At 39.1% G+C, this 21,510-nt stretch overlaps 1 protein-coding gene across 18 annotated transcripts in view; it reads right to left on the bottom strand.

Moving 5' to 3' along the window:
- The window catches only part of DLGAP1 (DLG associated protein 1), a 977,987-nt gene that overhangs the window by 331,955 nt on the left and 624,522 nt on the right, over positions 1 to 21,510 (bottom strand). For 2 of the 18 annotated variants that reach the window (XM_054461425.1, XM_054461428.1), the window contains exon 1: positions 17,661 to 17,788. The exons of the other annotated variants lie outside the window; for them this stretch is intronic. In XM_054461425.1, coding sequence (XP_054317400.1) covers positions 17,661 to 17,711 — 51 coding nt within the window. In that variant the 5' untranslated portion in view covers positions 17,712 to 17,788. Of the gene's footprint in view, positions 1 to 17,660; positions 17,789 to 21,510 lie in introns of those variants that run through there. 18 annotated transcript variants of the gene reach the window in all.

The raw sequence follows: 21,510 nt of genomic DNA, 5'->3' as shown, positions 1-21,510 counted from the left end.
ATTTTATCTCTTAGTCATCAGTTGCCATACACAAAGGATTCTGCTGTTCATGAATAGCTTTATCTTCCCAGCAAGATGCAAACTTCTTGAGAGCAAGGCTTTTGTTTCCCTCTTTTTCTCTCTCTCTCTACAGCAGTGGCTTTTAAACAGCTTTTGGCTACATCTCACAGCAAAGAAATACATCTTACTTTGGAAACCAGTATAAGCACATATACAAGTGAAAGACAGAGAGAAATACTTAACCTTTTGGCATGCCATGCACTCTGTCTTTATTTTCATTCTCTTCTATTGTATTCTATTTAATTAAAAATAATGGTGTTTGTGACCCATTAAATTGATTTCACTACCACTAATTGGTTGCTACCATTGCTTAGAAAAGCACTACTGTTAGAGTGTCTGCCGCAGTGCTCTGCCACATTCATTATTAATCAGAGAGACACTGTTATTCATCTTCATTCCTCCTCAAGTAACTTCTGTAAAGCAAGTACTTAATAGATGCTTGCCGAATGAAGAGTTTTGAGACCCTAAAGTAATACTTCTTGAATTGAGCTCCTTGGTCTTTAGTTACCTTTACTTTTACTGATTGTACTTCTGTACTGATTGTAGTTGTGTAGAAGAATATTTCTTAAAAGCTCTGTGTCTTCAGAATAAACAGACCTGCATGTCTTTTTAAAGAGGTCCCTGTGTAGCCAAGAGTCAGAAAACACTGGCTAGGGTTGGAGATGACAGCCCAGATGAAGTGAGTCCATCATCTGGTTTATCACATGTGCAAAGTTAGGGCAGGAAGCCTGATGTTTGAATGCTTTTTCATGTTCTTGTACACCAGCCTCTGGGGGCCAGGGGAAGTGGTGTTCAAAACGTTTTTAAAAACAAGACAGGCCAGGCACAGTGGCTCACACCTGTAATCCCAACACGTTGGGAGGCTGAGGCTGGAGGATTGCTTGAGCCCAGGTGTTTGAGACCAGTCTGGGCAACATAGCAAGACCTCATTTCAACAAACTATTTAAATATTAGCTGGGTGTGGAGGCATGTGCCTGTAGTCCTAGCTACTTGGGAGGCTGAGGTGAGAGGATCTCCTGAGCCTAGGAGTTGAAGGATCCAGTGAGTTGTGATCATGCCACTGCACTCCAGCCTGGGTGGCAGAGTGAGACTCTATCTAAAAAAAAAAAAAAGGACAAAAAGACGAAACAAAACCTTAAAAAAAAACTTTCAAGAACAATCCCATCTTTTTCTTATAATTTATATGGTATTCAATATCAATATGAAATATTTATTATTTAAAAATGGGAGTAGAAATCTTTCATTAAATATCTATGACCCAAAGTCAATGGAGCTGGGAAAATCATTAGTACTAACAATGTCTTAGAATTTTGAAATGCCCAACTACAGAAACGATATATAATTTAACCCAGACATTTCATTTAAAGAATCTTTAAAACAAGAGCCAGGTACTTGGTAAGTCCTCAATAAATGTTAGCTAATGTTTAAATCCTTCTCTATAGAGAATGCTTATAAAAGTGGCACAGAAGAAAATAAAATATTTTTCCACCATGTAATTCTTACTTAGGTAGTTTTTCACTTATAAGGAAGGAGGATGGTGCAATGAATACAGTACATCAGGTCAACCTGAGTTCAAATCTGACTCTACTTAGACCAGACATGTGATTTTGGCCTAATTACCTGAACATCTTTTAACTTCAGGTTTTCAAACATAAAGTGAGGATAGCAATACCTACTTCAGAGACTGATTATAAAGATAGAGATGATATAAAGTAACACATGACATGCCAACTCATTCAAAGTGTATTTGTAGATTGCTTTTTCATATAGTAATCATGTTTAAATGATGGTTAAGTTCCCACGTGGTGCAAACCCTTAAAGCTTGTTTCATTCATGATAGAGCTGACCCTTAATGGATTGTGCAATAGATCCAAGACTCTCTGAGCTTGGGGGTGGGAGGGGGTGGAGGGTGGGGAAGGTTAGTGCACTTGGGGGAATCTCTAGAGGCCTGTGTATAGGGGACTGTGGATCAGTCAGTGTTCTCAGAAGAGAAAAGGAAAAAAAAAAAGATTTATTTTAGGGAATTGGCTGGGATGACTGTGGTGAGTAACAAGTCTGAAATCCACAGGGTGGTCTGGCAGGCTGGAAACTCAGGCCGGAGTTGATTCTGCAGTCTTGAGACAGAATCTTGTCAATAAAACCTCAGTTTTTGGTCATAAGGCCTTTCAACTGATTGGTTGAGGCCCATCCACATTATGGAGGGTAGTCTTCTTTACGTAAAGTCAACTAATTACAGATTTTAACCATGTGTATAAAATTACTTCACTGCAACACCTAGATTAGGGTTTGATTGGGCACTGGGTACTCTAAACTCAGCAGGTGGCTGCACAGAACTAACCATATAGACAGGAATTCGGGTGGCAGCTTCTGAGGCAGTGGGAGGGAGACTTGATGGGCAGACAGGGCCACTGCAGTGCTTATTGATATTCAGATTCTCTTCAGTTGTGAGCTGCATGTGCTCTGTTCATTTTCTGAGGAACTATGGTTTGGGTCAAAGACATGAGTGTAAAGACTATCTCCTCACTGGTTGCTCAGGAGACCCACAAACGCCATGTAAGCAAAGTGAGCCTCTTACTGGCTCTGTACCAGCACCTGGTAAGATGCCTGGCATGTCAATTTCATTGACAGTGTTCTTTAAGGGCAAAAGAGTCATTCATGGAATTTTTATTTCTTGTTGACAAATGAACAGGAAAATCTACAGTCACCTGAAACATCCCACCATGGTAAATAAACAGGAAATTGGCCAGGCGCGGTGGCTCACGCCTGAAATCCCAGCACTTTGGGAGGCTGAGGCGGGCTGATCACGATGTCAGGAGTTCAAGACCAGCCTGGCTAACATGGTGAAACCCCATCCCTATTAAAGATACAAAAAATTAGCCGGGTGTGGTGGTGCATGCCTGCAATCCCAGCTACTCGGGAGGCTGGGGGCAGAAGAATCCCTTGAACCCGGGAGGCAGAGGTTGCAGTGAGCCGAGATCTTGCCATTGCACTCCATCCTGGGAAACAGGGCAAGACTCCGTCTCAAAAATAAATAAATAAACAGGAAATTTATAGACTCATCTTTTATTTAAGCCCTTTATATTCTGAAAGTCAAAGAATTCCATAATGCCCTGCCTTGATAAAACAAATATAGAGCTAACCTTAAAAAAATCAAGATTTACTGTAGCAACTTGCACATACTACTAATGTAACACTGATCACATTGTTTTAAAACCATTTGTTTATAGATGTCTCACCCACCAATCTGTAAGCAACTTGAGAGGAGGGATGATGTCATTTGTCTGGCAGAGACCATTATTCATTCCTATAATTCTAGTTCTAAGCAGAATATAAAAGAAAACAACAAACAATAAAGTAAAAGTGCTCATGAAATCTCTAATTACATCACTCAGGTTGTACCTATTTTATTCAACTGAGAAATAAAGTATGGGTACCTTTCATCCCAGATTTTCCTCTACCAAGGGCAGGGAAGAAACCTGGCAATGGATGTGGGCAAACAGGGATCGTGGAGGAACACACCTCCATGCACGAAGTTGCTGGTGCATGTGTGTGGAGGGGGCATGAATGACCAGTATCCAGAAGAGAGGCTCTGTTGGCATCGAAGGAGCTGCAGTTGGATGTTGCTCTGGAGATATTTGGGGAAGCACGGCCACAACCTCCAGCAGGGTCAACTGAACTCTACTAGGCCCAGAGAGCCCCGTCACCAGACCATGGCAGGACCAGTCAAACAGAATCTGAAGACTGTCATCTCACCCTGTGTATTCCAAAGCACGTTTTATGGATCACCAATCCTTTTTTTTTTTTTTTTTTTTATACTCTAAGTTTTGGGATGCATGTGCAGAACATGGAGGTTTGTTGGATCACAAATCCTTAGAAATGTTTTGTGAAATGTGGTTCCAAGAGGGTTTGGGAGATGCTTTATATTGTATTGTTCTCTTAAAGAGTTTCCATCCATATGAGCGTCTTAAAGATTCTAGGATGTCTGCCAATATAGAATTCTGAATACAGTACTCAGTTTCTCAAATTCAACTCCTTTTCTTCACATTAATATCTATTCAAATCATCCTTTGGGAAATGTCAGCTTCTTCACATACAAACAAAGAAACTGATACCCAGAATGTAAATTACAGCTTATATGGCTAATAAGTGGCAGAACTGGGTTAGAATTCAGATCTCTTTTGGGCCAGTGCACTTTCCCCATTCATCACGCTGCAACTATTTATCTCACCACTGAACTCTTCATGAATACCTTTCCACAATTTCTGTGAAACTGTTTCGATCTCCCTATATCAATATGTAGAAGACAAACATGAAGGAATGGCTACTGTGTATAGGAGGGACTCAGTCTTTGGAAACTTCATATTTTGTGTCAAGCCTGTGCCAGGATATGTTTCATTCAAGTTATCAGTGCAAATGAAAGGTGGTAATAGAGACATGTAAGTGACACTGATCTATACAAATAGGTTTGGGTCACATCTTGTATTTTACACGGAGAACCTAGATCATGCCAACCTTTTGATGGTAAAAACTGTAATGAGAGAAGAATGCTTCGTCAAGATAATAAATAATTACCTTTTCATATAGAAATAACCAGAACCCATGCATGCACACTCCATTATTCCTTCTGTCTCCCGACATTGACTGGAATTCAGTCTTTAGTATCCTCTCTCTGTCACACACACATGAACGCACAAGCACACTTCATATTCAGTGATGATGTTTTTCCTGTTACAAAAACTGTGAACTACCCATGGACAGTAACAATGCAGATATATTTCATTTGAGAAAGGCTTTCTTTGGTATTTTCTTTCTTTACCTTTTTGGTGATGAGTCAAGCTGACCTGATGGGTGAGATGGTTCAGATACTCATGCTTCCTCCTAGTAAAAATGCTGGCTTTCTGCAATTCAAATGACCCACTACAGCTACACGAGTAGGCACTTAGCCACCTACTCCAGTTAGTAATTATTTGTTTAGACTAAAAAATTCTGAATCAATAGAAAAACATTAAATTAAGCCTCATTTTTGATATCTCACTTGACAAAGGAACCATGTTATTTTTCCTTACAGTAGATTTAGATAAACATCCAGAAAAAAAAATGTTTTGTGTTGGAACGGCCACAGAGAACCTTCTTTTTTTTTCCCAGGAGGGAACATAATTCTAAGTCAGGAAAAATGATTTATGTGGCTTCCTAGTTTCTGCCCAGACCAGCCATATGCTCTCAATATTACTGGAAGAAGTCTGAAACAGAAAATACAAAGTATGTGCAAGAAGGCCCTTGTGGGGGATGCAGGGGTGGAAAATGGTAGGCAGCTTAGGTGCCCCCCCATCACTGAGGCAGAGGAGTGAGAGCACCTTTCTCCCTTGCACACCCACTTGTCTGTCAACTTCTCTCCTTCCATTTGAGGCTGCTCCTGGATGTAAATTTTAACCTGGTTTCGTTGTAATAAATACATGAGGCATAGAAGTAAGAGAAGCTCAAATAGCTTTCTAAAGGAGAATGTCATAAATAACAGTAGCTTTTGTTGTGCCCAATTACATTGGTGGCGTAATTTTCTTTTTTCTTTAATTTTCTGTGAGTTAAAAGATTCCTTCCTTCCTTCCTTCTTTTTTTTTTCGACAGGGTCTCACTTTCTCCCCAGGCTGGAGATTGCAGTGGCGCAATCACAGCTCACTGCAGCCTCCATCTTTCAGGCTCAAGCAATCCTTCCACTTTAGCCTCCTGAGTAGCTAGAACCACAGGCACATGCCACCACGCCCAGTTAATTTTTGTATTTTTGGTAGAGATGGGGTTTTGCCATGTTGCCCAGGCTTGTCTCAAACTCCTGACCTCAAGTGATCTGCCCGCCTCAGCCTCCCAAAGTGCTGGGATTACAGGTGTGAGCCACTACACCTGGACTGTTTTGTTTTGATTTACTAAACAGCTTTTATTTTTCTCTTCTGTTACACAGAAACAAACAAAAAGATAACTATTTTGTTTGGGAGGCATTCAGGTATCATGAAATATTTAAATCAGAGATTTCTAGCACGTGTGATCAGTGAAAATAGAGGGAAACTACGACTTCTGAACTGATTTCCTTTTGGAGCATTCTCATAGATGAATCTACAAGGATACAATGATTTGTCTGAATGATAAATTTATCTGAATGATAAAATTTTGATATCTTTATTAAGATACTTGAAGGTGTTGGTTTACAAAAGATTAAGTACCACAGTGTAAAAATTCTATTGTTGCATTAATTTGATTAGCAATGAAAAACTCAGAATCCATTTCTAAAGAAGTTGATAACACAAAGAAAACATTGACCTAAAGACTGACTATATACAAATAATTTCTGCAATTTATCCAACTCATAAATTGGTATAAAGATTTATGGGCCGGGTGTGGTGGCTCACACCTGTGATCCCAGCACTTTGGGAGGCTGAGGCGGGTGGATACAAGGTCAGGAGATCCAGACTATCCTGGCTAACACAGTGAAACTCCGTCTCTACTAAAAATACAAAAAATTAGCCGGGCGTGGTGGCGGGCACCTGTAGTCCCAGCTACTCAGGAGGCTGAGGCAGGAGAATGGCGTGAACCCAGGAGGCGGAGCTTGCAGTGAGCCGAGATCATGCCACTGCACTCCAGCCTGGGCGATGGAGCAAGACTCTGTCTCAAAAAAAAAAAAAAAAAAAAAAAGATTTATGTAATAGATGATTAATCATAGCCCTGGTTGTAAAAGTAAAATGCGTGGTAGTGAATACTGTTCCTTAATATGTATTGCTAATATACTAGTTCTTTAATATGTGATGTTAATATAGTAGAAAGTAGCTTCATTAAAGAAAGAATTTTGATTTGATTCAATCCTGTGTTCCTGGTCTCTGGAAGTGAGCTTGGCACACAGTAGATGAGCATTAAACATTTGCCAAATGAATGAACACCCCATATAATCAAATATATGTACATAGGTGAATGTGTACGTACACATATACATATTTGTATGTTTGACTATATGTAGAAAATAGCAGAAGGAGAATGTTAAAATGGTAACAGTGATGGCTGCGTTTGGTAAATAAGACTGGAACATGGTGGGGGAGGGGGCTTTTACTTTTAAGCCTGTATCAATCTGTACTATTTGAATTTTTTTCACAATTAGCATATGTAACTTTTATTAAAAAATGAATTCTGTGAAAGAACCCCAAACTTACGACCACTGGAGATCCGCGTTTTAGAATTTGTGTTGTCTTTACATTATCTCAACCTAAAGATACAACTCCATTATGTACACAGATGACCTAAGGAACAGGCTTTGACTGGAAATTGATGAAACCTGGACCAGAGAATCAGAAATTAGAATCTTCAAAGAATCATCATTACAGGTTATATTTTGCTTTTCCATTTCTTCAGCTTCAACTAGAATTTTATATTCAAAGTTAAGAAAATTTACATGTAACTGTATGCAAAAACCCATATGGTCTGTGTCAGTCTGTACCACTTATTTTCAATGAGATAAAATAGCTTATTTAAACTTTGAATTTTCCCATTGGGTTTAGATGACTTAGCTGTTTATCCAGCAGCCCTATACTTAAAAATAGATGAGATGACATTTGTGGGTTCTTTAAAAAAATACCCTTTGGAGAAAGAAGCAGAACACTAATGCCATATTTACCATTTACATTATGTAAGAATGGCAAGTTTTTATAGAATGAGTGCTTCATAGAAAATATCCTCCTTTCTGGCCAGGCGTGGTGGCTCACGCCTGTAATCCCAGCACTTTGGGAGGCTGAGGGGGCAGATCATGAGGTCAGGAGATTGAGACCATCCTGGGTAACACGGTGAAACCCCGTCTCTACTAAAAACACAAAAAATTAGCTGGGCATGGTGGCGTGCGCCTGTAGTCCCAGCTACTTGGGAGGCTGAGGCAAGAGAATCACTTGAATCTGGGAAGTGGAAGTTGCAGTGAGCCAAGATCACGTCATTGCACTCCAGTGTGGCAACAGAGCAAGGCTCCGTCTCAAAGAAAAAAAAAAAAAAAAAAGAGAAAAAAAGAAAATATCCTCCTTTCTAACATAAAAGCTATAGCTCTTCTGTAACCAGTAACAGTCATTGCATATATAAGGGCATCCCACATGAGTTTCATTATTTGATGATTAAAATTAATTTAATGGAAACATAAACAGGGTTGGAAAGTTTCCAATAATAGCATAGGAAGATTTTTCTCTCCCTTCTCCCTTCCAATTATGTAGTGCCTCCCCGCCATCGCCATCATTCTTTTATCAACTATTTATTGTGTGTCTGCTACGTAGGAGGCACAGTTGTTATAAAACAAATATAAAGATGATGTTGACTATATTTAACTTGACCTTATATACCTATTTAATAATTATAGCAACCTGCCAAAAATGAGAAGTGATTAATATTAGCCATAAACCTGTTGTCATACGATTCCACAGAGTCCAAGATAAGAATTAACATAAGTTAAGCTGAAAATATACTGTCACCTGAAATTGCAAACTGGGTAGGTATACAGGAGAACTATAGTCAATTAAAGTATGAAATATTAAAATCAGTGTTCCAATCTTGGTAGCATTGCTGATGGCAAAGGATGATGACACCAGGAGGAAATGAAAGCAAACACATCACTTTCCTACTCAGGATAATACACCTATCTTAGGATCTCACTGATTTTATTTATTAAAAAAATACACTTTAGGAGAAAACTGCATTTATCGGGTAACATGAAAGAGGAAATGAGGTCTGTGTGAGGGCATGGGTATATGCCATCACTATGCAACATTTTAATCTTCAGTTTTTATAGGAGTTTCCTCTGAGCACTCATCAAAGGTAATGGGATTAGATTTTTTTTCTTCCTTTGCCAAATGTTCTCCTCCCCCTGAATACTGTCACACAGATCGCAGGTGGACGAGATTTGTCCACTGAGGAGGAATTGCACTTTTCGACCCTCCTAGGATGTGACTTGAATACCTGGCTTGTTCCATGTTGGGCTTGCCACCTGCTCCTGCTCTGAGGTAGCCGCTGACCTAAAGGCATCGCAAGGGCGGTCAGATGAAGAGGGAGCAAGTGTTCTCAGCCACACATTTTTCCATCTCCCCTCAGAATCCACCTCTCAGAGGTAGCCTAAGTGGCCCTCCTACCGGATGCATTGTTTTATCACGACTGTAGCTTTCTTTTCTTAGATTCTGCCAATGCTTTTAATGGGCTGGTCCCCTGCTAAGAGCAGGGATTTTGTGTTTTCTTTTGAAGAGCGTGGTAAATTTCTGAGCACCCTGTGGCAGTCTGTAAAAGTGATAAATACTAATGATGAACAATGAAGCAGGCTCTTGAGTGCTGGGGCTGGCTACAGGAGAACTCAGAATGAGGGAAAAAAATAAATCAATTTCTAACACAAAGGCAAGATTTAGCCTCTCATTAGATCCAACTGCTACATGTAAAGAAGTTTGTTAAGAAAATGGCACAGGGATTTTGTGAGGTGGAGCCAAGCCTGCGAAATAGGCTTTCAAGATGTGTTTTCTATCTTCCTTCCAATTTTGGGTGTCATGATGTAACAGGATTTTGAGATCCAAGCATATGTTATTTTCTTTCTTCTTTTCCTTTTATGTTTAAACCTCCATTATGATGAATTAGCTTTCCTTCCTCAATAATTTAGAGTTTATTTTCTATAAAAAGGAAGCATTTAGAAATGTGATATTAGGCATATGGCCCCCTTTCAGATACTTCCAGTTCTATTTGTATATGGTTTTAGACTCAGCTGTAAATATATTAATTTATGCAGCAATGGATATTATAAATCCTACACTTTATATAGATGTAAGCTCTTTCTTTTCATAAACAAAACTTGAAGCAATACTAAATTTTTAAAAAGATAGACATAATCGATAATTTCACTTTGAGAAAGCAAAGTAACCCAGATTGTAAACGTTATGGACAAAGGCTGGGCACGGTGGCTCATGCCTGTAATTCTAGCACTTTGGGAGGCCGAGGTTGGTAGATTGCCTGAGCTAGGGAGTTCGAGACCAGCCTGGGCAACATGGCGAAACCCTGTCTCTACTAAAAATACAAAAAAATTAGCTGGGCGTGGTGGCGTGTGCCTATAAAGCCAGCTACTTGGGGGGCTAAGGCATGAGAATTGCTTGAACCTGGGAGACAGAGGTTGCAGTGAGCCAAGATCAAGCCACTGCACCCCAGCCTGGGTGACAGAGTGAGATTCTGTCAAAAAAAAAAAAAAAAAAAAGTCAGGGACAGGGATAAATGCAAATTGTACACATTTCTCTCTCTTGATTTTATGACAGTTTGGAAAAGAACCATTTTTTAAAAACCAGTATATTACTAATTGATGGCATCTAATGTCTTAGTAATTAAAAAAAGTATAGATTGGGATGGAGCCACAGAATTTAACAATGGGGAGAAGAGTGAAATAGAAGGCAGAGATAATTTTAGAATAATAGTCAACTGTCTGTGGAAAAAGGGGAGCTTCAGTTAGTGAATGAAAGAATTGAGTTTTCCTGATGTTTTCATCTAAGATTACCCTCATACCACACGCACAGGGCTTGATCATAAAGTATTTGAAGTTAGTAAAAATGTAACTAGTCCACTTGAGCTAAGGAAATATCAAAATGTCAATTGTTCTTTCTCAAGTTTAGTCATGCTAATCAGATTCTTTCAGTTGTTAAGAAATATTCTGTTGTATGGTTTATGTGTAAATATGACTAGAAATTCTCAGCAGTGGTAAAGCATCATAACTGGGCATGGTTGCTACACATATTTGTATCTCTGATAGTGCCTGGCATTGTCCCTTGCGTATACAAAAAGTTCAAAACTACATGCTTAATGTTTGACAGAAGTGTAGGATTTCACTCTCCCCTGAAAGCACTCTATTTGATAGAGAGCTGCACCCTTTTGTGCTTACAGCAATGAGTAAACTCTTAGAGCCAGGTTGTGAACTGCTTGTTGTGGATATATGCTGTAGATATTTAATCACTTGATAACTCATTAGTGATATATTTAATTCATCTAAGATGATTTATGTTTCAAATGTGAACATGATGCTTTACCACCAGTTTTACTATTTAATAAAAGGATAATTGTTGCATCCATTTATAAATTTTGCATTAAACATGACACATTTATCTTTTCAAAGAAAATAATTGTTAATCTTAGAAAATTTTCCTCAAATGTGCAATACACCCGGCAAAAACCAAACTCTGGTTTTACTGTACTTGAAAATAAATTAGCATGCATTTCACATGGTATTTGTTATTCTCCTTTCATAGCCTGCTTTGGTTAAAAAAAGAAATCATGTCATAAAAGAGATGGCAAATTAGATCTGGGAGTGAGGAAAACTTGTTCCTAAATTTTATCTTAGATATTGAACTACTAAATAGATGATAATGAAATTAATATCTATTTCATGCATGAAGCAGGTCTATTACATTCTTTTATAATTTCTTGCTTTTGAGAGGTTAAGGTGGAAGGGCTTATGTTCTTAGACACTGACCCTGGGATTCATGAACTTCATTATTCTCTTTATCTTATGCTAACTATGCCCACAGGGTACAATGAATGAATTAATTCATCAATCCACTCATTCACATTTATCGAATGCTTCCTGTGTGCCAAGCACTGTGGGAGGAAAAACCACAAGAATCAATAAAATCAATAGACTTATATTTGTCTCTAGAGGGTCTACTGTCTATTGGGCGACAGGTAGAATTATTGGAGGGGAGGGAGCAACAAGCCCTCAAGCTTGGTGTCAGCAAAGTGTGAAAATTACTAGAAAATCCACGCGTAGGCATTGGTAGCATGGGAGCTAGTTTAAGGAGGTCATACTTGTCTTGGGACTTGAGTGATGGGAAAGACTTTGGCAACTGGGCAAAGAGAAGAGAGGAGGGCAGTACAGAAGTGCAAACGGAAATATGAGCACATAAACAGGCACGATGTATACTCATGGGAAGCAGCAAGCTTCACTTCGGACCTAGGGCCTCTCAGGGAACTGCTAGAAACAGATTCTGTTGAAGGTATTCAGCTTGTGCTAATACTCTGGACTTGCTTTAAAGACCCAGGAGGTCTTCTTCAGAATTTATTTTCTTGAACAGCCTCTTTCTATCACCAACATGGCACTGAGAACAATAGAAAACAGCTCCTTTTGTTTCTGGGACACACCTCCTCTTTTCTAAGATTCATGCCTGGTTGCCCAGGGAAATTCCTCAAACCAGCCTTTCTTCTGAGCTGATCACTCTCTTCTGAACAGGACATTCCGCCATCTGCTCAGACTCCCTGGCTGTCAGCCCCACCCTGAGTCACCAGGCATCACCTCCCTTCTCAAGGAGACCTCACTTCTCTTTATGTCTAAAGCCCCACAAATGGCTTTACTCCTTCAACCCTCTCTTTCTAGACTTTCTCTAGCGCCAGCATTGCGATTCCTCCGACCACGTATTTAGGCACACATATGATATTTAGAGGGCCTCTCTACTCCACATTTAACCCTGTAATATCATCTTTTTTATATTAACATCTTATTCCTCTTTATCAGCTCATTTGGAGCCATGTTTCATTTCCCAAAATATCACCACTATATTCTTTTGGCTGTTGCATCAAATTACCATAAACCCAGTGGCTTAAAAAATCTCATATTTAATCTCTTACAGTTGTGGAGGCCAGAAGTCCAAAATAGTTGCACCGAGCTGAAACCAAGATAGCAGAGCTGGGCGTCCTCTGGAGGCTCTAGGGGAGAATCCATTTCCCTGCCTTTTCCCCTTGTCCCATGGTCCCCTCCTCCATCTTCACAACCAAGAGCAAAGCATCTTCAAATCTCTCTCCGCTTCCACGGCCACATAGTCTCCCTCTGCCTCCTTCTTAAAAGAACACTTGTGATTACATTTAGAGCCCACCCAGATAATCCAAGACAATCTCCCACCTCAAGATCCTTAATGTAATCACATCTTGCAAAGTCATCTTTTCCACATAAGGTAACATCCTCAGTTTCCTGAGATTAGAATGTGGCCCCATCTGGAGCCTCTATTCCACTAACTACGACCACCCATGCTAATACCATTGTTAATCGAGTACTTAACCTGTGCCAGGCGTTATTTTATGAGATAGGCACCATCATTCTCTCCATTTTACAGATGAAGAAGTTGATGCATAGAAAGCTTTAGTAACTTAGTAAAGTCATATAGACAGAGAAGTGGTAGAAAGAAGTGGTAGAAACAAATCTAGGTCTGTTCAACTGGAAAGCTGTCACTCATTCACGGAACACCCTGTTGCCTCTCACATTTTGCAACTGACTGTGTGCATCTGTGTTCTGGTTTGAATTAAAGGAACCTAAAAACTCTCATGGTCAACACAAAATGGAAAATGTTCCGGAAAGTGCACATGTCCCTTCTCTAGCTGTACTTGTAGACAGTTCTTCCACAAAGAGCATAGTTAATTAACTGGTTAGGTGGTAACAAGTAGCAGTTTGCTTCCCCAGTGAAATACCAGTGGAAGCCCCCCTAAGTAGTCTGACATCAGGCTACGGTTGAAGAACATGAAGGTTGAAGAACTGAGTTCAGGCAAAGTGCTATGTAAAGAGTAATCACAGAGCAGGTCCAGGAAAATAATGCCTGTTTAAAAGGACAATGGAAATGAAACAGAATTGTAAGGCCCAGCTACTTTCTCTGTAGAGAAAGTGAGAAAGGCTGAAAACTCCTGTAGACATAAGGCTTGTAGAAGAAAGCTTGAGAATAAAGAATACAGCACAAAGAGAAGTACTTTCAGTTTAATTTAAGGGAAAAATACACTCAGGGCCGACTATTGGAGATCAGAAGGCAAATGAACACTGGTAGGCAGTGAGAAATTAAGGATTTAAAAAATGATCATTATACATTTTTAAGAATAAACTTTTTCTTTTATTCTAAGGAGGCAGTAAATCACGTGGAAAATAGAAAGAGCTGGTCCCTGGAGTCAAACAGACTGAGGGTCCCATTCCTTAATATCAGCGTCATACATGACAACTTGAGCCTCAGTTCTTTCATTTACAAAATGGGAACAACAACACGAAGATTAAGGAAATTATATGAACCACCTTAGCATAGTACTTTGCAGGAATGAGTAGCATAAAGAATCATTGCATCTGGTTTCTGCAACCTCAGCAAGACAAAAGGTAATACAGCTTGTTAAAGAGTCCAGCTAGCTATTTGTGCATTCAGAGAGAATTCACTCTGTGCCAGGCATGGTGCTGGATCACGGGCCACAACTATGAATAAGAGACCAGCTATGTTCTTTCATGAAACGATCTAGTGGAAGAGTCAAACAAGAAAACAGGCAATCCTACTAAGATAGAAGAAGCATGATAAGGAAATGATGGGTGCTATGCGAGCATATTGGGAGAGAGTACCTCACTTAAACTTGGCCAGTCAGAGAAGGCTTCCTGGAGGAAACATTATCTTAGATGAGACTGGAAAGTTGGGAAGAGGTTAAGTAGGGAAGAGAGGAGTTTGGCAGGGGTGGGGGGTGAGGGGTGGAGGGGGTTGAAGGCAGGCAGAAGAGACAAAGGAGGAAGCAGCTCATGCAAAGGTCCTGGGCAAGAGAACATGGCACTGCTAAGAAAGAGAAAAGCAGAGCAGTATGGCTGAAATGCGGAGTGGACAGAGGGAGTGTTAGGAAATAAGATTGTGAAGGAAAAAGGTCCCCAGCTACATCATACTCTCTAAGTCATGTTAAAAAGTTTGGACTTTATCCCAAGGGTAAAGAGGAACCAGTGAAGGATTTTTAAGCAGAAGATTTAATGATTTTATCTGTATTTTAGAAAGATCATTTGGGCTACAACGTGCAGGATGAACTGGATTGAGGAGAAACTAGAGGTAGGAAGACCACTAGGAGATATTTACAATAGTCTAGCTGAGAAATGTGGAGGTTTAACTGGGATCGTGGCAAAAGAAATGGCGAGAAGTGGACAGAAATAAGATTTGGTGGGGTTTTTTTTTTTTCCACTCATTCATTCATTCAACTAACTTTTATGAGTCTGCCTTGGAGGAGTGACATGGGGGTGAGATAGAGAGAGGTATCAAGATTGGCCCCATGTTTCAGGGTTAAGAAAATGCATAGATAGTGGTGCCATTTACAGGGGTAGGAAACATGGGGTGGCAGGCTCTTGGGAAGATATTGAGTGCAGTTTTTGACATGATAGGTTTTTGTGTCATGCCTTTATTTTTGTAACCTAGATATCTTTGTGTACCCCAACTTGTGAGAATAGACGAGGTCATATTAACAGTAATAACCAAGTCCAGTGATACTTTAGTCCTCTCTCATCTTTGTTCCTCCCCCAGTTAATTCTGACTGTCCACAAGAATGAGCTTCACGTGTATTTGGGAACAAATCTGTTTGCTGCCTTCTGTCAGGCCTTTTTGCAATGGTGCCAAGAACTTCTTATGACTGTGGGCCATCTGTACTGACGCTGCTGCCTCAGTCACCACTGTCCTCAGCTGGTACCTGCTCTGTGGCCTTTGATGTGTGTGTGTATATAGGGAAGGTGGTGGTGCTCCTTTCTCTAGATTTGCTCTGTTAATTAACTAACACAGAGCTAGTATGTGAGTTTGTAAATAACACATGCCTTGCATTTGGCATTGCTAAACATACCTTCAAGGGCTAACAACTTTGCATCTCATCTCCCAGCATGCATGGGTTGACCACTACAGACAAAAGATCATGAAGCTGATGCTGGCCAAAGAGCCTTGCACATTTTCACCCTCAAGTCGGTTTTATGTAGCAATTGTGGATAAAAAGCTCTGCTGGTACAAAAATCTTCTCATTGTACAAATGGCAGGAAATAGAAGACAACATCATGGTGGTTACAAAAATTTGTTTCCTAGTTTGTTTCTGCCAGCTTTAAATTGAACACAGATCAATCTATAGGTTCTGAATTAGTAACATTGGGGAGACATGAAATGGGAAAAATAGCAGAATTAAATAAGCATAAAAGTGCATGGGGCAGCCCAGGATGCTCTGGAGCGATGAGGGGTGAGAGAGAAAGGGAGAAAAGAAGAAAACAAAATGAACACCTTTCAAATCCAAAACAATGCACCACGTTTGAGCCTCCAATATAGTTCTACAAAGACAGAATAGCCATGAAATCAAACATTTAAGTATGAATAGGTAACATATGTCTGTCTTATTGTTGTTAAAAATTAACTGTGATAGATTGAAATTCCATTCCACATTCCTACTTCTTGATGATTTAGTAAATTACAGGCATTTCAAGAGAAATGCCTAAAAATTTTAGGTGAACCATCGACGATATTTTGAGTGGAAGTAAGTTATATGTGGTAGCTAAATAGTTGTGCTCAAGCTCTCAGCATCCTGTTTATACTTCTAGGAAAGATATATGAAACGTGAACAATTTCAAGGAATGAAATAAATGTTCTTCTTTATCTATAAAAGTCTGATAGTGGTGTTTAAAGGCTTCCATGAAACAAAAACACCTGTGCCCACAGCTCATCTCCCATGCATAAAAACAGAATACAAAGATGAGACAGTAGGAATAGGAGGAACATTTTCTATTTCTCCAATATTTCCCACATGCTTTGGCTGTTTTTGAATAGACCTTCTGAAATATCTTTTGAGGTCACCTACTTTGTGAACCTAAAGTCTCTGATTTTCCAGGTGACATGGCAGCAAGCCCGGAATGTCTGAAAACATAAATCTTAGTTATATTTTCCATTTTTGTCATTCTTCTAGAAAAGAAAATATGATAATTTCTTCCCCAGCTTGCTAAGCCTTTGCTAGTTTCAGGAATTTCTGCTACCATCTGATGAAAATCAAAATCCCTGTGTTAAACACCAAAAAGCTATATCACAAAAAGTGAAGCCAACCTAGTAATTGCCTCATCACTTCTTGTTTTTGAGATAGAGTAACCAAGGTAGCAATAGAAGTCTCAGAGAGATCTGATGGTTTCTAATTCCATAAACTTAGTGGACAAGTACATTTTCCACATGAACCAAAATCATTGCCGCCATGGTGAATCAAAAAAGTAATAATGAAAATTCACATTACCAGCATGCTGTTATTTTAAAAATCCAATTTTACAAAAGAAAACTCACCTAAACTGAAGCTGTGGAATAATTTTAGCAACTGAAAATTACTACCTTCTCTAGAATAACATGTACATAGAAATGAAATGATTCGGAAATCAACATGATGTATGTATTCTGCTTTTCTTTGCAGCTTAGAGCAAATTCACCATCAATTTACACTATATCATACTAAATATATTCAACAATCAGTGCTTAAGTAATTTAGCCTGTCTTTGTTGCATCTAAATATTCTGCTGTTTAACTAAATTCACTCCGTACTAGAGATGATAAAAATATTAATATACACATTTCATTCTTATTAAAAAGCTGGATTTCTCCCTTAGCCCTGCAAGTACCATAAGCAACCAAATAAGAGGAAAAGGGTATGTTGGGGGTACTCTTTATAAAATTGTTCATCCCCAATTCACAGACATCATGAAACATGAAATTAACTCCAGCATGTTAAAAGAAAGATTATGGATTAGCACAGAAATCAAGCACAAAGAAACGATTTATTTTCCTTTCCATAGCCCAGAATTGCTATTAGCTTACCTTATTAGCTGGAATGCCAAACAGAATGTCTTTATGGAAAATTAAGTTCATTATTCATCTCAGCTTTGATTTGGTATAGTGCAGCTGAGAGCATTTAGCTTCTCTCTATGATTTGCCGATTCTAAGTGGTTGAGTGAGGCAGTAAACACAGGACTTGGGGGTGGGGGGGAGAGTGGTTGGTCATGGCTCACAACTCAAGACTTGCAACTTTATATTTTCATTCATATAAAGATACTTAATGAAATAAAACCCTATAACTGAAGAATAACACTTAAGTGAATACTTAGTGCAGATTTTTTAGCCTGTGCAATTTTGCATAGCAGTTGTACTTGTAGTGTCCGGCATGCTCACTGTCCCAGCAAAATCATATTGCTATCTTTCATTATCTCAGTAAATTCTGGGCTATTGATCACTTTGCAGCCCATATAGGGGGTAACGTATATTCTGTCAAAGGGAAGTCCCCACGAGGGAACGATCCTTGCAGCTCGCTAAAAGAAGCATGCCTGATTGTCTGACTAGTGATGGAAAGACAGATAGATGCCTTTTACAATGTTGAAGTGTGCACATGCACAAATTGGATAGAATATTCAGTCAGCTAACAAACAGAGATATTTTAAGGAGTAAAATAACAAGAGATTTCCATCCTTGAGATATCAAATTCTCTTTTAGAGAAAAATTAAGTAATACTTCTCAACAATTCATTCATTTTCTTCAAAAGAATTAAACATGTTTTAGAAATCTCTTGGCAAACACTTTTCATTTTTTAAAAAATTGACTTCCATAGAGAAACATCCCAGAAAAACTTATTTAAAGTGTGTGTGTGTGTGTCTCATTTCGGGATGGGGCAAAGGAACTGTTGCAGCGTCCTCTTCCAAGTATTTCACTTTATAAGTTTTAAGTGGGCAGCATTTACTAAAATCCAGCTTTACTGAGTGCAATCTGCAACCACATCAGCAAGATCACTTTTAGGTTATCAATAGACAAGGACAATATGACTGAGCAAGACAATTTCAGTTTAGAGCAAAGACTTACACCTTTCCTTTCTTTGTCACCATACAAAACCAAACCCCAAAACTTTCCTCTACTGAATTAATAAAAGCATGGGTGCATTTAATAAGAAATGATAAGGAAAATCATAATGAAATGATTGGTTTGTTTCAAAGTGTTAAGTATAGTGTCACCATATGACCCAGCAATCACGCTTTTAGGCATATACCAGGAGAAATGAAAACAAATGTCCACACAAACACTTGTACACAAATGTTCACAGCACCATTATTCACAATAGTCACAAAGTGGAAACAACCCTTGTATCCACTAACTGATGAAAGGATTAAAAGTGTATTATATCCATACAATAAAACATTATTTGGAATAAAAAGAAAAGAAATATTGATACCTGCTATAACATGGATAAATCTTAAAAATAGTATGATAATTGAAAGAGGCCAGTCTCAAAAGATCACATATTATAATATTCTATTTATATGAAATGTCCAGAACAGGCAGAATCTATAGGGACAGAAAAGTAGACTAGTGGTTGCCCTGGACCTGGGGTAGGGGGACCAGGAAGTGACTGCTAACAGGTACAGGATTCCTTATTGGAGTGAAGAAAATATTCTTATTTTAGATCTTGGTGATGGTTGCACAATTGTGAATACACTAAAACCATTAAATTGTATACTTTAAATGGGTTAATAATATCACAATAAAATTTATTTTAGCATGATGCATTACATTGATTTGTGAATGTTAAATTAACTTTACATTCCTAAGATAACATTTGCTTGCTCATGATATATGATCTTTTAAATATATTGATGTATTCAATTTGTTAAGGGCTTGCATGTCTATTTTACAAGGAAGATAGGTCAGTAAATTTCTTTTCTTGTAATATCCTTTCCTTGTTTTGGTATCAGGATAGCATTGGCCTAAGAAAATAAATCTTGTTTCTGAAAAAAAGAGATGTTATAAAATTATTAATTTGCCAAAAGAACATTGTCGTATGTTTATAATTATATGAATGAGTTTTATATAACACATTCTACACAAGGCAGATAGGGAGAGGTTGGGGAAGAGAAAGGATGACCCCAAATGTGGGATGCTCTTGAGGACTAGAAGGCTGCAGACGTATCTCAAGAACCACCTGTGCCGGTGTTTTATCATGGCTAATTTTCAGTAAGAAAACAAATCCCCAAATCTACAAGAGTAAGAGCACCAGGAAAAAGAGCAGGACTAGGAGGAAGAGGAAGAAGAGAATAAAGATGAAGGGGAGGAAGTAAAAGGAAGAGGAAGACAGAGGAGAATAAGATGAGGGGGAGAGCTGTGTTTGATCAAGAGCATTAAAGGGCAGGCGATTCAAGGGAAGGTAGGATCACAAAACGTAATTATAGCAACATCCTACCAAATGATCCAGACGAGAATAAAAGAAGCCTAGAAAGAAACCAAAAGAATTGCACAATGAGGGTTTTGAAGTATTCCAATGAAAGAAACCTGTTTTAAACATGAGAGATGGGTTCACAATCAAGAAAGAACACAGGTAAGTGATAAGTGCCTACACAAAGTGCCCCAAAAGGGCTAAAGCCCAGAATGAAATGAGGTTTGTGAATTTTAAAAAGAGCCAAGGGCCAGGCACGGTGGCTCACTTCTGTAATCCCAACACTTTGGGAAGCTGAGATGTTTGAGACCACCCTGGGCAACATAGTGGGACCCTGTCTCTACAGAAAATAAAAAAATTAACCAGGTAAAATTAGCATGCAAGTAGTCCCAGCTGATTAGGAAGCTGAGGTGGGAGGATCCTTTGAGCTCAGGTGTTTGAGGCTGCAGTGAGTCATGATCGTGCCATTGCACTCCAGCCTGGACGATGGAGCAAGGCCCTGTCTCAAAAAAAAAAAAAAAAAAAAGGACAGTAAACACAAAAAAGACTTTTTAAAAGAGATGGCTTGGAACGAATAGAACAAGGAAAATCCCAAGGCTTGTTCCAGATGGTACAATGTGAACAGATGATAATGAAAGAGGAGGAAGGGGAGGAAGAGCAGTAGGGAGGAGGGAGGAGAAGGACAAATATCAAACTCTCACACTTTTATTTTTCTACTATTTTCTCTATCAGAGGACATGATCTTCAAATTTTAAAAGGGAGAAGACGCATGGTGAAGAGAAATTTGAACCCCAGAAAAACCTCTTCTATGCAGATGACTCATGCATTTATATTTTTGTTCCAGAACTCCCATGTGAGAGTCAGGTACCTGCCAACTTCACTTAGATACTTCAAAGTGCTGCATACATAGCACCTTCAAAACCAAACTCTCCCGCCCCCATCTCCACCCCAGCAGTAAACGTACTGGGGCTCCTGTACAGTTCTGTACTTCAGTGAATGGAACAACTGTCTTCTACGCAGGTCAGAAACCTGGGTACTCTTTTTGGACACTTCCCTCTCCTGCCATATTACCAAGAGATATTGATTTGGAATCTCCGGAAACCACCCACTTACCCCAATATCACTGTCACCATCCTAGTTCCAGTAACCATTTTCTTGCACCTGGATATTATATTTGTCTTCTAACTGATTCTCCTCTTCCACTGTCCTTCTCCTTCCACTCCATGCAAAAGGATGTTTTCAGAGGGCAAAGTAGATATTAGCTTTCTTTGCTCCTCCCCCCAGTACTAGCAAGGATATAAATATTCAAATGTTAAACGTGACCTCTGGGGCCCTGTGACATGTTCCTGCATCTTTCCAGACTTATCTTGCACTATCTTGGTGATCCAGCCATGCTAGATTCATTTCTCACTCTTTTGTTTCTTTCTGCCTTTACATACGCTCTTCCCTCTACTTGAGGCATGATTCCCTTGG

Source organism: Pongo pygmaeus, chromosome 17 (genome assembly GCF_028885625.2).
Source record: "Pongo pygmaeus isolate AG05252 chromosome 17, NHGRI_mPonPyg2-v2.0_pri, whole genome shotgun sequence".
NCBI classification, from domain to species: domain Eukaryota; kingdom Metazoa; phylum Chordata; class Mammalia; order Primates; family Hominidae; genus Pongo; species Pongo pygmaeus.
The sequence above is the reverse complement of the archived record's forward strand: the minus strand, read 5'-3'. Positions and strand labels throughout refer to the sequence as shown.